The sequence below is a fragment of the Pseudophryne corroboree genome, chromosome 8 (genome assembly GCF_028390025.1).
Source record: "Pseudophryne corroboree isolate aPseCor3 chromosome 8, aPseCor3.hap2, whole genome shotgun sequence".
In the NCBI taxonomy this organism is placed as follows: Eukaryota; Metazoa; Chordata; class Amphibia; order Anura; family Myobatrachidae; genus Pseudophryne; species Pseudophryne corroboree.
This window is the reverse complement of record NC_086451.1, coordinates 32766754-32781473: the sequence shown is the minus strand read 5'-3', so window position 1 is coordinate 32781473 and position 14720 is coordinate 32766754. Positions and strand designations below refer to the sequence as shown.

The following is a 14720-nucleotide window of genomic DNA, read 5'->3' as shown; positions in this document are numbered from 1 at the left end:
ACCAGGCACCTCATACAGAAATATCAGTGAGATCATGGGGGGTAATTCTGAGTTGATCGCAGCAGCAAGTTTGTTAGCAGTTGGTCAAAACCATGTGCACTGCAGGTGGGGCAGATGTAACATGTGCAGAGAGAGTTAGATTTGGGTGGGTTATTTTGTTTCTGTGCAAGGTAAATACTGGCTGCTTTATTTTTACACTGCAATTTAGATTTCAGTTTGAATACACCCCACCTAAATCTAACTCTCTCTGCACGTTATATCTGCCTCCCCTGCAGTGCACATGGTTTTGCCCAACTGCTAACAAATTTGCTGCTGCAATCAACTCAGAATTAGGCCCATTGTTCCTAGTGATTTGGCAGTATGCTTCCTCATGAATATTATACCATGAAATAATCTGCCTCTTCTCTGTCTGTGACGGGCGCACTGGTCACAGTAATAGCATATTCTATTACTTAATCCCTCCCACATAGGGGGGGATTCAATTAGTGCCTTTTTCCCCCCGCCTAGGCGTGGTACATTGGATAGCTCAGAAATTGCCGGAGCTAATTGAATACCCCCCTTAGATTTGCAGCTGACGTGTTATCTGCTTAAACCATAACTGGATGCACCATATAACTGAAGCAGGAGCAAGTGATGTCACTGAGTCACTTCCTGTTTAGGTGATGTCACTGGTTTCCAGTATACTGTGTTGCCTGTGTGTAGGTAAGGCCCGCATGACTGCAAATACCAGGCAGTGTATCCTGGGACTTGTAGTTTCACAATACCTAGAGCAGGCCTGGCCAACCTGCGGCTCTCCAGCTGTTGTAAAACTACAAGTCCCATCATGCTTTGCCACAGTTTTGCTATTAGGGAATGCTAAAACTGTGCAGGGCATGCTGGGATGTGTAGTTTCACAACATCTGGGGAGCCACGGGTTGGACAAGCCTGACCTAGAGGGTCACAGGTTGATGTTTTGCAGATGATTGTGTAAAACGGGCGCATATTGATGGATTGGAGAGTCTTTAAATCCGGCAGGGGGGGACGCACAATCAGCGAATGGATTTTTGTGATTGATGTTTGAGCCCCATAAGTGCTGTCTGCAGCGATGGTGAGAAATCAGGACTGGTAGCTAGTTATTATGCGTACATTGGTGGTCATTCCGAGTTGTCCGCTCGCTAGCAGTTCTTAGCAGCCGTGCAAATGCTATGCCGGCTCCCACAGCTCAAAACCTACTCAGCGCTTGCGATCACTTCAGACTATTCAGTTCCTGTTTTGACGTCACGAACTCTCCCTGCGTTCGCCCAGCCACGCCTGCGTTTTTCCAGGCACCCCTGCGTTTTTCCGCACACTCCCTGAAAATGGTCAGTTGACACTCAGAAAGGCCCACTTCCTGTCAATCACTCTGCGGCCAGCAGTGCGACTGAAAAGCTTCGCTAGACCTTGTGTGAAACTACATCGGCCGTTGTAATAGTACGTCGCGCGTGCTCATTGCGCCGCATGCGCAGAAGTGGCATTTTTCCCCCTCATCGCTGCACAGCGAATGAATGCAGCTAGCGATCAACTCGGAATGACCCCCATTGTCAGATCTTATCTCCTGGGTGCGGTAAACTCTCTCCTTCATCTCTTTGTGCAGTGTGAGCGGGCAGTACGTGAAGCAGGGCAAATTTGGGGCAGCTGTGCTGGGTAATCACAATACTAAAGAGGTGAGTGGTATATTACCTGCGTCTTGCATGTTTCCGTAGCATAAAATCTTGCATGAGACCTAACATTTTTGGGTATGAATTTGTCTGTGCTGCGTCTTGTAACGCTGCACCACTCGCTGACCCCTCTGATCTTTTCCTTTGCACATCAGTATAGGATCCTTCTGTACATCAGCCAGCAGCAGCCGGTCACCGCTGTCCGGATACACCCTGGCTTTGCGTTCACGGTAAGTACAGTGTCATAACATGGGATGATCCTATGCTGAAGTTTACGCTCTCATCCTATAATTCTGTGCACGTTTATCAGATAGCTGTGGTGAGGCGGAATTCACTGCAATAATTAAGATTTATGGCGATAACACCAATTGCTGTGATACCGGTGAACCTGGCGCAATATGCAATAATTATCTGAACGCTTTGGGCCAGATTCCCACACAACGCTGATGTTCACAGAACGGAGAGATTTTTTTCGCTACTGTATGCGTGTGAATATCCATACCAACTAGTACGGCGCATGTGCTACGCTGTGTGTCCGCACAGAGCTGAGACAGGCGGTTCTGGAAATGCGTAGGAGTGTGCCCAGTGCTGGGCACTGTGAATGTGGCAACTTTGGCAATGAATAATCGCCTGATTTGCGACATAATTTATATTTGGGTACCAGAAACATACACCCCAAATTCACAGCACGTCTGCGGCACATGTAGTCTGTTACACACCCATGTGTATAGTACACTGGTTGCCGCCGGCGATCCCTGTCACAGCCTACAGCGCATCAGCCTCTCCTCCTTCCCAAAGGTGGCCATTCCGAGTTGTTCGCTCGCTAGCAGTTTTTATCAGCCGTGCAAACGCTATGCCGCCTCCCACTGGGAGTGTATTTTAGCTTAGCAGAAGTGCGGACGAAAGGATCGCAGAGTGGCTACAAAATAATTTTGTGCAGTTTCAGAGTAGCTCCAGACTATTCAGTTCCTGTTTTGACGTCACAAACACGCCCTGCGTTCGCCCAGCCACGCCTGCGTTTTTCCTGGCACGCCTGCGTTTTTCCAAACACTCCCTGAAAACGGTCAGTTGACACCAAGAAACGCCCACTACCTGTCAATCACTCTGCGGCTGCCTGTGCGACTGAAAAAGCATCACTAGACCCTGTGTAAAACTACATCGTTCGTTGTAATAGTGGGCCGCGTGTGCGCATTACGCCGCATACACAGAAGTGCAATTTTTTTGCCTCATCGCTGCACAGTGAACGAATGTAGTTAGCGATCAACTCGGAATGACCCCCTAAGTTCCATTGTGCTTCATCTGCGACTGCACGTGTATAAAACTAATTCCTGTGCGGTTGAACTTGCAGTCCAGCGTCTCTGTACACTGTGAGTGGTGTTTCACCGTGTCTGCTATAATGAGACGCAATTTATAAAGAAAAATATGCGACATTACACCTTTTCGGATCCGTCTCGCCAAATGTTTTGGTATACAAGTTAAAATAATTTATTTTAAAATTATTTTTATATTCATTTTCTTGTTTTTAATGTTTGGGTTTTTTTTAAATAGTATTTGGATGTGCTGAGTGCTAGTCTGAATACATGTTTCTGTAGTGCTATGGGGGGGACGTTGGACCCCTGGGGATGTAGTCTCCTTCTGCGGAAGGGGTACACAGCTGATGGTAGGTCTCCCGCACTAGGTAGCAGGACACAAGAAGCAAAGCTGACCTCGCCCTCATTACAAACACTTTGGGGTCAATTCAGTTCCCCTCAATGTTTTCTCCGGGGCAAGCAATTACTGCCAACTCGCAGGTTTTTGTTCGCAGCCTCCAAGGGGCTGCAAATTTTGCGGGAAATTGGATTGACCCCTTTGCAGGCTGAGAAAGCGGGTGGAAATAAGTCTGCCTCACTCGATGGGAGGTGTTGGGCAATAAAATAGTTCCTGACATGTGGAGAGATGGGTAGATAATAGTCGTCCAGTTTGATGGCTGCAAACTTTTGTCTTGTGGTCGTTGCAGGTGCAGCTTAATAACTATGCGGCTTTCTACGACGACCAGAGACAGAGCTGGTCTGTTATGTTCGAGTCGGAGACCGCCGCGGTGGATTTCAGTAAGCAGGTACAGTCTTTCGCTTGTCGTTTATGAGAGATTAATAGTAACAATGTTATTTATGTGGCATTTCCAATAGGAATCAAAGGGCATTTAAAAACACAAGCTACAAAATAAGGCTAACAGAAAAGAGAACGAAGCATTTGGGATGTCATTCTGTTTTTAGGAACTAAAGTAATATTAGTGAAACGCGTCAGTAAGCAGGCTGGTCTTGAATCTGTTTTTGAAGCATTGTAGAGTGGGGGTCTCACACACTGGGGGTCATTCAGTCCTGATCGTAGATGTGCTAAATCTAGCACATCTACGATCAGCTTCCCTGACATGCGGGGGGGACGCCCAGCACAGGGCTAGTCCGCCCCGCATGTCAGTCCTTGCCCCGTCGCACAAGTACATTTGCATCGCACATCGGCAATGCTTTTATACTGTATGAGTAGCTCCCAGCCAGCGCAGCTCTTGCACACTGGCAGGGAACTACCCGTCACTGTGAGGGTCGCAGCGGCTGCGTGTGACGTCACGCAGTCACCGCGACCCCCCCAGCGGTCCGGGCACACCTGCATTGCCCGGACCGTGCCCCTAGGCCCGCCTCCTCCCGCCCAGGGATCGCCTCTGCCTGTCAATCAGGCAGAGGCGATCGCTAGCCTAAGATAGCCGTCGGCTGTCTGGCATGCGCCGGCGCACTGCGGCGCCGGCGCATGCGCAGTTCAGACCTGAACGCTGCTGCGCGAAAATGCACAGCAGCGATCGGGTCTGAATGACCCCCACTGTGCAGGGAAGAGAGTTCCATAGCTGAAAGCTCGACCCCCAGATGAATTCTGGGAGATTCTAGGTACTGCTAATAGTCCTTCATCTACAGATGGCAGTAAGCGAGTGGGGCAGTATGGGATCAGGAGCTGCTTCAGGTACCTTGGGCCCTGGTCATGTTGAAAGTCCGTAAGTCAATCTCTAAATAGATTTGCCATCTTATAGGTAGCAGCGGAGGAAGCAGAGAACGGGTGTTATGTGGCTGGATCCGGGCTGGTTGGTCAGTACCCTGGCAGCTGCATTATGTACCAGCTGCAAACCCATGGCTCTGATAGCAAATGGCTGCTGCTCTGAATACGCATTACATCAGCGTGGATATGCTGCAAATTTTCGACTGCCAGTGAGGCCATGTTCGCATTGGTTGTCAAACCCTGGTGAGCTCAGCTTAACCACTTACCTGGCACTGACGTATGTTATGTGACCGTAACCAGGGGTGTTACCTGTCCAGGTTGCATCACATACGTCTGGCTGGCCTGCTGCTTCCCCCATCTTAAATGTAGGACCCTCTGCTGCTGCTACGGCCCCCTGGGAGTGATGTGTTGGTCTCTCACCACTGGCATCACTCCTGAAATCATACCTCAGAGTGCCTTGCGAGCGGTATTCCGGGTTGCATATGCCGGAACTAAAATTCTGGGAGGAGAACATAGTTCCCCTGCCCAGAACAACTATGCGTATCTCTGTCACGTGCAGAGATCAGCTGCAGCCGCGGGGGACTGTGAAAATAGTGGGGGTCATCTCTTGACGCTGTGGGGGGTGGGGTAGGGGAGGCCCCATAAAAAGATTTTTCTAGCTGGGGTGGGGATTATATATTACAAATAAAAAAATGATGCACACAGTGACACATAAAGAGGGGGAGACTAAACAGTGGTGGGGGGGGAGGGTCATTGACACTGTGGTGAGGGGGCTCTGTCACCGGAATCTATTACCACTAGAAGGGTGGTTGTAGATAACGCTGGGAATGTTTTGCCACTGAGGGGGCTATTTCTGATGGGGGTTGTGGGAAGTAATTTTACATGGGGGGCCTATGGACACGGGGGGGGGGGGGGGAGAGTGTGTGTAACACCCCCCCCCCATGTACAATATTTTTTTTTATTATAAAATTGTTATATTTTATTTCAAAATACTTTTAAAACTTTTTTTAAATCAGAGAACAATTTCTGAGCGTTTAAAAAAACAGAAACAAAAATAAAGTCAGTTAAGTGGTTAATAGTCCCATATACTATTGTTCTCTGTATGACCTTAGAACAACCGTTATCCAAAGGGTTGTACGGAGCTGCTGATCGGAAGGAAATAAGTCCGATAGATACTGAACTTGTTGCTACCCTTATGTTATGTTCTGTGTTTGTATATTGATGTAATATTTTATTAATCTAGTAATTTTATCTGCTCCTAAGAGATGTCTCTCTCCCAACAGGTCTGTATCGCCAAGTGTAACTCTGCCCCCTCCCTAGATGTCGTTCTCACCCAAGACCTGACCCCTGGGGACGGGCAGGCAGCTGATGCTGGAGATCTGTTGGAAGTGGCCTACACAGGGTGGTTATTACAGAACCATGGAATTGGACAGGTACCCGATATGTTTCAGTTTTCAGTGACCAATCGCTTTACTTTCTTCTTCGCCCATGTGATTGACCCAAGTACACTAATTGGGGTATCACTGACCGTGGGCCAGATTGGAGGAAGGTGGCAATAGTTATCCTTGGATACAAGTAATGTTACTACAAAACTGTGTTAACTACAAGTATGTTAGAAATGACTGGTGCGTTTCGGTACCTTGCAACTTCATCTGTAATCTCTACCATTTCCTGCTGTCCCCTTGTATTTCAGATGTTTGACTCGAACTTGCAGAAGGACAAATTCCTGCGGCTGAAACTGGGCTCTGGCAAAGTGATTAAGGTGAAATAGAATAATATGGGGGGCGTTGTTCATGCAGGAGAAGCTCCTTGCACTGTATTTTATACATATAGAGGTGGTGGAATCTAGAATTATGGTATTATATAACGGATACTGTGGATCTGTACTGTCGGAGTGCAACAATAAACAGCCCTGAGAGGATGTTTGTGTCTCAGACTTTTATTATAGTTTCTTCACCATTTGTAATTATATTTTTTGTTCGGGATTTCAGTTTTGCACTGGAATCTCTTAAGGGAACACTTTATAGACCCTTTAGATTTTCAGATCAGGAAACAACGGATACGTATAATAAAATGAAGAATGGGGAGCGCAGTGTTGTGATCAGTCACGTTATCCGATTCTAAAATATGATATCTGATCCCAAAATATGATACTGTTCAAATTGTATATTATATCAATGTATATTCTGTGTGAAGAATGTTATTTTCAAACTGTACGGCAATTGCAATTCTGTTATTAGCAATCCAGTAATTGAACTCAGCAAGAAGACATTTGATTGTAAAAGAATGTGTGATTACTATACACAGCAGGAGGTCATGTGTAGAGAGGGCACTGTCCTACTTACAACCTCCACTCAAGAGACAATAAGGGGGTATAATTGATGTTGGTCTTCCAAGGCTAAAACACACCATTGTATCTCCTGTTGAGCTTATGCCCTGCTGTCTTGACAATGTAGAACCTGTCTGAGAGAAGAACAAAGGAAGTAGTATCCATAAACATTATTGTTCAGCAATTATTGTTCATTCATTTGGGGGAGCAGCTACGAGCTGGTAATGCCTCATACCTCTAATCCTTGTGAAACACCCCAAAACAGAAGTCTAAGGTATCCATCACAAGTCTTGGATTTCAGAAATTATTCCTATTTCTCTATCGTCCTAAGTGGATGCTGGGGTTCCTGAAAGGACCATGGGGAATAGCGGCTCCGCAGGAGACAGGGCACAAAAGTAAAGCTTTTACAGGTCAGGTGGTGTGTACTGGCTCCTCCCCCTATGACCCTCCTCCAGACTCCAGTTAGATTTTTGTGCCCGGCCGAGAAGGGTGCAATTCTAGGTGGCTCTCATAAAGAGCTGCTTAGAGAGTTTAGCTTAGGTTTTTTATTTTACAGTGATTCCTGCTGGCAACAGGATCACTGCAACGAGGGACAGAGGGGAGAAGAAGTGAACTCACCTGCGTGCAGGATGGATTGGCTTCTTGGCTACTGGACATGAAGCTCCAGAGGGACGATCACAGGTACAGCCTGGATGGTCACCGGAGCCACGCCGCCGGCCCCCTCACAGATGCTGAAGCAAGAAGAGGTCCAGAATCGGCGGCTGAAGACTCCTGCAGTCTTCTTAAGGTAGCGCACAGCACTGCAGCTGTGCGCCATTTTCCTCTCCGCACACTTCACACGGCAGTCACTGAGGGTGCAGGGCGCTGGGGGGGGGCGCCCTGGGAGGCAAATGAAAACCTTTAAAAAGGCTTAAAATACCTCACATATAGCCCCAGAGGCTATATGGAGATATTTACCCCTGCCTAAATGTACTAAATAGCGGGAGACGAGCCCGCCGGAAAAGGGGCGGGGCCTATCTCCTCAGCACACGGCGCCATTTTCTGTCACAGCTCCGCTGGTCAGGAAGGCTCCCAGGTCTCTCCCCTGCACTGCACTACAGAAACAGGGTATAACAGAGAGGGGGGGCAAAATAAATGGCAATATATATTAATATAAAAGCAGCTATAAGGGAGCACTTAATCATAAGGCTATCCCTGTCATATATAGCGCTTTTTGGTGTGTGCTGGCAGACTCTCCCTCTGTCTCCCCAAAGGGCTAGTGGGTCCTGTCTTCGTATAGAGCATTCCCTGTGTGTCTGCTGTGTGTCGGTACGTGTGTGTCGACATGTATGAGGACGTTATTGGTGTGGAGGCGGAGCAATTGCCAAATATGAGGATGTCACCTTCTAGGGGGTCGACACCAGAATGGATGCCTTTATTTGTGGAATTACGGGATAGCGTCAACTCGCTTAAGCAGTCGTTTGCCGACATGAGGCGGCCGGACACTCACTTAGTGCCTGTCCGGGCGCCTCAAACACCGTCAGGGGCTGTAAAACGCCCCTTGCCTCAGTCGGTCGACACAGACCCAGACACAGGCACTGATTCCGGTAGTGAAGGTGACGAATCAACCGTATTTTCCAGTAGGGCCACACGTTATATGATTTTGGCAATAAAGGAGATGTTACATTTAGCTGATACTACAGGTACCACTAAACAGGGTATTATGTGGGGTGTGAAAAAACTACCAGTAGTTTTTACCGAATCAGAAGAATTAAATGACGTGTGTGATGAAGCGTGGGGTGCCCCGATAAAAAACTGCTAATTTCAAAGAAGTTATTGGCTTTATACCCTTTCCCGCCAGAGGTTAGGGAGCGCTGGGAAACACCTCCTAGGGTGGACAAAGCGCTAACACGCTTATCAAAACAAGTGGCGTTACCCTCTCCTGAGACGGCCGCACTTAAAGATCCATCAGATAGGAGGATGGAAAATATCCAAAAAGGTATATACACACATGCAGGTGTTATACTACGACCAGCTATTGCGACTGCCTGGATGTGCAGTGCTGGGGTAGTTTGGTCAGAGTCCCTGATCGAAAATATTGATACCCTGGACAGGGACAATATTTTACTGTCGTTAGAACAAATAAAGGATGCATTTCTTTATATGCGTGATGCACAGAGAGATATCTGCACACTGGCATCACGGGTAAGTGCTATGTCCATTTTGGCCAGAAGAGCTTTATGGACACGACAGTGGACAGGCGATGCGTAGAGGAGTTATTTGGGGTCGGTCTATCGGATTTGGTGGCCACGGCTACGGCCGGGAAATCCACCTTTCTACCTCAAGTCACTCCCCAACAGAAAAAGGCGCCGACCTTTCAACCGCAGCCTTTTCGTTCCTTTAAAAATAAGAGAGCAAAGGGCTATTCATATCTGCCACGAGGCAGAGGACGAGGGAAGAGACAGCAACAGGCAGCTCCTTCCCAGGAACAGAAGCCCTCCCCGGCTTCTACAAAAGCCTCAGCATGACGCTGGGGCTTCGCAAGCGGACTCGGGGGCGGTAGGCGGTCGTCTCAAGAATTACAGCGCGCAGTGGGCTCACTCGCAGGTAAATCCCTGGATCCTGCAGATAATATCTCAGGGGTACAGGTTGAAATTAGAGACAGAGCCACCTCGCCGTTTCCTGAAGTCTGCTTTACCAACGTCCCCCTCAGAAAGGGAGACGGTTTTGGAAGCCATTCACAAGCTGTATTCTCAGCAGGTGATAGTCAAGGTACCTCTTCTACAACAAGGGAAGGGGTATTATTCCACTCTTTTTGTGGTACCGAAGCCGGATGGCTCGGTAAGGCCTATTCTAAATCTGAAGTCCTTGAACCTGTACATAAAGAAGTTCAAGTTCAAGATGGAGTCACTCAGAGCAGTGATAGCGAACCTGGAAGAAGGGGACTTTATGGTATCCTTGGACATCAAGGATGCGTATCTCCACGTTCCAATTACCCCTCACACCAGGGGTACCTCAGGTTCGTTGTACAATACTGTCACTATCAGTTTCAGACGCTGCCGTTTGGTTTGTCCACGGCACCTCGGGTCTTTACAAAGGTAATGGCCGAGATAATATTTCTTCTTCGAAGAAAAGGCGTATTAATTATCCCATACTTGGACGATCTCCTAATAAGGGCAAGGTCCAGAGAACAGCTAGAGATGGGTTTAGCACTATCTCAAGAGGTGCTAAAGCAGCACGGATGGATTCTGAATATTCCAAAATCCCAATTAATGCCGACAACTCGTCTGCTGTTCCTGGGGATGATTCTGGACACAGTTCAGAAAAAGGTTTTTCTTCCCGAAGAAAAAGCCAAGGAGTTATCTGACCTGGTCAGGAACCTCCTAAAACCAGGAAAGGTGTCTGTACATCAATGCACAAGAGTCCTGGGAAAAAATGGTAGCTTCTTACGAAGCAATCCCTTTCGGCAGATTCCATGCAAAGGGATCTGTTGGACAAATGGTCAGGGTCGCATCTTCAGATGCACCTGCGGATAACCCTGTCGCCGAGGACAAGGGTATCCCTTCTGTGGTGGTTGCAGGAGGCTCATCTATTGGAGGGCCGCAGATTCGGCATGCAGGATTGGATCCTGGTGACCACGGATGCCAGCCTGAGAGGCTGGGGAGCAGTCACACAGGGAAGAAATTTCCAGGGAGTGTGGTCGAGCCTGAAAAAGTCTCTTCACATAAGCATTCTGGAACTAAGAGCAATCTACAATGCTCTAAGCCAGGCGGAACCTCTGCTTCAAGGAAGACCGGTGTTGATCCAGTCGGACAACATCACGGCAGTCGCCCATGTAAACAGACAGGGCGGCACAAGAAGCAGGAGGGCAATGGCAGAAGCTGCCAGGATCCTTCGCTGGGCGGAGAATCACGTGATAGCACTGTCAGCAGTATTCATCCCGGGCGTGGACAACTGGGAAGCAGACTTCCTCAGCAGACACGACCTTCACCCGGGAGAGTGGAGACTTCATCCAGAAGTTTTCCACATGCTATTAAACCGTTGGGTAAAACCAATGGTGGACATGATGGCGTCTCGCCTCAACAAAACACTGGACAGGTATTGCGCCAGGTCAAGAGATCCGCAGGCAATAGCTGTGGACGCGCTGGTAACACCTTGGGTGTACCAGTCGGTATATGTGTTTCCTCCTCTGCCTCTCATACCAAAGGTATTGAGGATTATACGGCAAAGAGGAGTAAGACTAGTGGCTCCGGTTTGGCCAAGAAGGACTTGGTACCCGGAACTTCAAGAGATGGTCACGGACGATCCGTGGCCTCTACTTCTGAGAAGGGACCTGCTTCAGCAGGGTACTTGTCTTTTTCAAGACTTACCGCGGCTGCGTTTGACGGCATGGCGTTTGAATGCCAGATCCTAAAAGGAAAAGGCATTCCAGAAGAAGTCATTCCTACCTTGATAAAGGCAAGGAAGGAAGTCACCGCGAAGCATTATCGCCGTATTTGGCGAAAATATGTTGCGTGGTGCGAGCAGCGGAGTGCTCCGATGGAGGAATTTCAACTGGGTCGTTTTCCTACATTTCCTGCAATCAGGATTGTCTATGGGTCTCAAATTGGGATCTATTAAGGTTCAAATTTCGGCCCTATCAATATTCTTCCAAAAAGAATTGGCCTCAGTCCCTGAGGTCCAGATTTTTATCAAAGGAGTACTGCATATACAGCCTCCTGTGGTGCCTAAGGTGGCACCGTGGGATCTAAATGTAGTTTTAGATTTCCTCAAATCCAATTGGTTTGAACCACTAAAGAAGGTGGATTTGAAATTTCTTTATCATCCACTAGGGGTCACTGGAGTACTCTTGGGATATGGACGGGCGGAGCCGAACAAAGGCACTGAATATTCAAATTTAGGACCCTCCCACCCCTCCATATCCCCGAGTACCTCAGTGTACTGTCCCAGTGTTTTTTCGGTGCTCACAGCACGAACATCGGCTTGTGGTATAGCCACACTTGGATTTTTATTTTTAATTTTTATTTTTAATTTTTATTTTTACACTTAGCACATCCCTTCCCAGTTTCTGGAAAAACATGGGTCCGGGATAGTGCCGCTGCACGGGCAGCGCATGGCGTGTCGGTCCTCACAAAGAGCACCCTCACAGCCACAGACAGCATGGCGTGTCGGTCCTCACGAAGAGCACCCTCACAGCCACAGACAGCCCACTGCTTCTACAAAGAGCAGCCAGGAAAAGCTGGACGGGCTTGCACAAAGAAGCCGTCGCAGCCATAGATTACTGGAAGCTGACTGGAGCTGGACGGAGCTTACACATAAAAAGCCCCGCCACAGCCAAGACTACAGGCAGTCGTCAGCCATGATCAGAAAGGTAGGCTGGGGAAAACGGGGCGGTCAGCGCAGGCTGCCGCCCCGCTATGTAGGGGTTAATGCCTCCTGCGCATACGGAGCTCCGTCCGGCTGCACAGCAGGGGGAGCTCATACGCACTATGCCCAGCCGCTATGGAAGTCAGTCTGACACTGGACGGAGCTTACAGAAAGCCCCGTCACAGCCAGGATGAAAGCCCCGTCACAAGCTGGACGGAGCGTACAGGAGGTGCGGCACATGTCCTAATGGTGGGGTGTCAGGGCGGTCAGCTCACGCTGCCGCCCTGCTGTGTGGGGGTTTGCCGCCGCTGAAGCCGCCGCTGATATGCCCCGCTTAACTACGCTGGAAGCTCAGAGCGGCCGCACGTCACTCAGAGACGCCGGCCGCTCTCCCAGCGCTGATTACCCGGCACCGAGGTAGGACAGGCGCCGCCCGAGCCACAGTAAGTACCCGCTTTCTAACATGCACAGAGCGGCCGCACGTCACTCACAGACGCCGGCCGCTCTTCCAGCGCTGACACCGCACGCTGATGATACATGGCGCCGCCCGCTCTTCCGGACGGCTCCCCGGCGCTATACACAGCGCTCCCCTGCTCTCCCTGCACCCGTTCCCGCTGCAGGTAACATAGGGGAGACTACCGGGGGTAAGGGGGAGTAAATACCCATAGCAACAGCACCAAGGCTGCATGGGTTAATAAGACATAGTTTTCACAGAGCATGTCCTAAAATATGTTTCTAATTGTATGGATGGCATGCTTCCTGTTTCTGTAGGCTGCCATTTGATGTCATAAGTGTTCTATTAACTGGAATGTGATTATCACACTTTAATAGGCTATTAAGCCTATATTACCTGTATAATAGGCTATTATGTCTATATATATTAACACTGCAGCAGGTCCTGTGCTTTTCAGTGTATGCATGGCATGGGGGCCATTTTTAATCATTACAGTTTCTTCCAGTTTATAATTCTAGAACATTCCTGCCCTACATCTCTAAGCCACCAGAGGCAAAGGGGGTGTTAGTGGGAATGTAGTTCGGATTGCACATGTGAACTGCTTTTCACATAAAGAATACTCTGGTTTCTCTTCAGATCTAATAAATCTTTCGCCTGTTGCTAAAGATGTCCGTAGAGAGAAATAACCATGTGTTTCATAGCCTGGCTACGGCTGGCCTTAATATGCTTTTCAGCAACAAAAATATATATATGACACAAAAGAACTTCAACAAGTAGTGCAAGTGTCTGTCTGTTGCCTATTGTGGTGTCAGTCTGCATAGCTAGTAAGGCTCTAGCGCAGACTAAAAATAATTCAAATTAAAACAGCGGTAATATCGGAGTCTCGGAAGTACTCCGCCTGCTATAACAACATACATTGCTAAAAACCAGTGAGTCAAGGCCTCCATTTGTTTTTTAGAAAATATTAGTGGACTTTGACCACTATTTAATCGTTTCAAAATAACGCGATCCGCCATTGGCAAATGCGTCTGTGTTAAACATTTTAAAGACCCAGGATACATTTGGGTCATTAGTCTCTAGGTATGGAAACTATGAGATCACTGTTAAAAGAAGCTGCAGAGTATATCTGTAAAGCCTCTACTAACGCCTGTTTTTCATCGTAGCTAGTTCAGCACGACTAGGACAGAGCTTGGTTGGTCCTAAATTTGATATTCAGCCATTACCGCATCCAGTATCAAAACGGAATACTGGTACCGGCGTTTAATCCCTTTAGACTTCCGTTTTTCAAAGGCGGGTGTACAAAACAGTCACGCCTTGTAACGTCAGGACGCTACAGTCAGCAAGCCAGTGGTTTGATGACCTCTTTTCCAATTGTGGAAGCGCGTCTTTACATGTTACTTTGAGGGGTTTCCAGACTTCAATTCATGGATGTCTCAGCTATTTACAGATTAAAGGACAATACTGGCTCTGTCGACCGGTTTGGCAGGTTGCCATTTAGTCTCTGCTGGGTTTCAGCTGTCTTTATAATCCAAGCAGTAGTATACCAACAGAGTCAGGGTTACATATTCCCTCTGTTTGAGCAAAACCAGACGGCTCTGTCGCAATCTCAATCAGCAGGTCACTTACTGCAGTGGGAAAATGAATTTTCTGCGGTTAGTATTTGTTTATTGGAGCACAAAGTGGCATAATGGCACTTGATCTTCACAATGCGTATTTACCCATTCCGGTTTGATCTTCACGGGTTCTAGCGTTTGCAAATCGCCACAACCATTATCCATTTCGGGTCTACCGTTGCTTATCGCCTCGGGTATTTACCAAAGTTATGTTGGGGATGATAGCTCATCTCACATAAGAACTCTGTCTCAACAGAGTTTCTCTACCTTAGATGATCTGCTCA

General features: G+C 48.1%; 2 protein-coding genes and 1 pseudogene across 5 annotated transcripts in view; 2 read left to right on the top strand and 1 right to left on the bottom strand.

The window, feature by feature from the left end:
- Window positions 1-14720, top strand: part of FKBP15 (FKBP prolyl isomerase family member 15) — a 58883-nt gene that overhangs the window by 6502 nt on the left and 37661 nt on the right. For all 3 annotated transcript variants that reach the window (XM_063936188.1, XM_063936190.1, XM_063936189.1), the window contains exons 4-8: window positions 1613-1682; window positions 1832-1906; window positions 3673-3771; window positions 5978-6127; window positions 6388-6456. In XM_063936188.1, the coding sequence (XP_063792258.1) occupies window positions 1613-1682; window positions 1832-1906; window positions 3673-3771; window positions 5978-6127; window positions 6388-6456 (463 nt within the window). The remainder of the gene's footprint in view (window positions 1-1612; window positions 1683-1831; window positions 1907-3672; window positions 3772-5977; window positions 6128-6387; window positions 6457-14720) is intronic.
- LRSAM1 (leucine rich repeat and sterile alpha motif containing 1) overlaps window positions 6639-14720 on the bottom strand; it is a 189201-nt gene continuing 181119 nt past the window's right edge. Inside the window, exon 26 of one of the 2 annotated variants that reach the window (XR_010182938.1) lies at window positions 6639-7157. The gene's annotated coding sequence lies outside the window, so the exon portion shown is untranslated. The remainder of the gene's footprint in view (window positions 7158-14720) is intronic. The other variant, XR_010182939.1, reaches the window with a different exon arrangement.
- LOC134953809 (U5 spliceosomal RNA) lies at window positions 13440-13525 on the top strand (annotated as a pseudogene).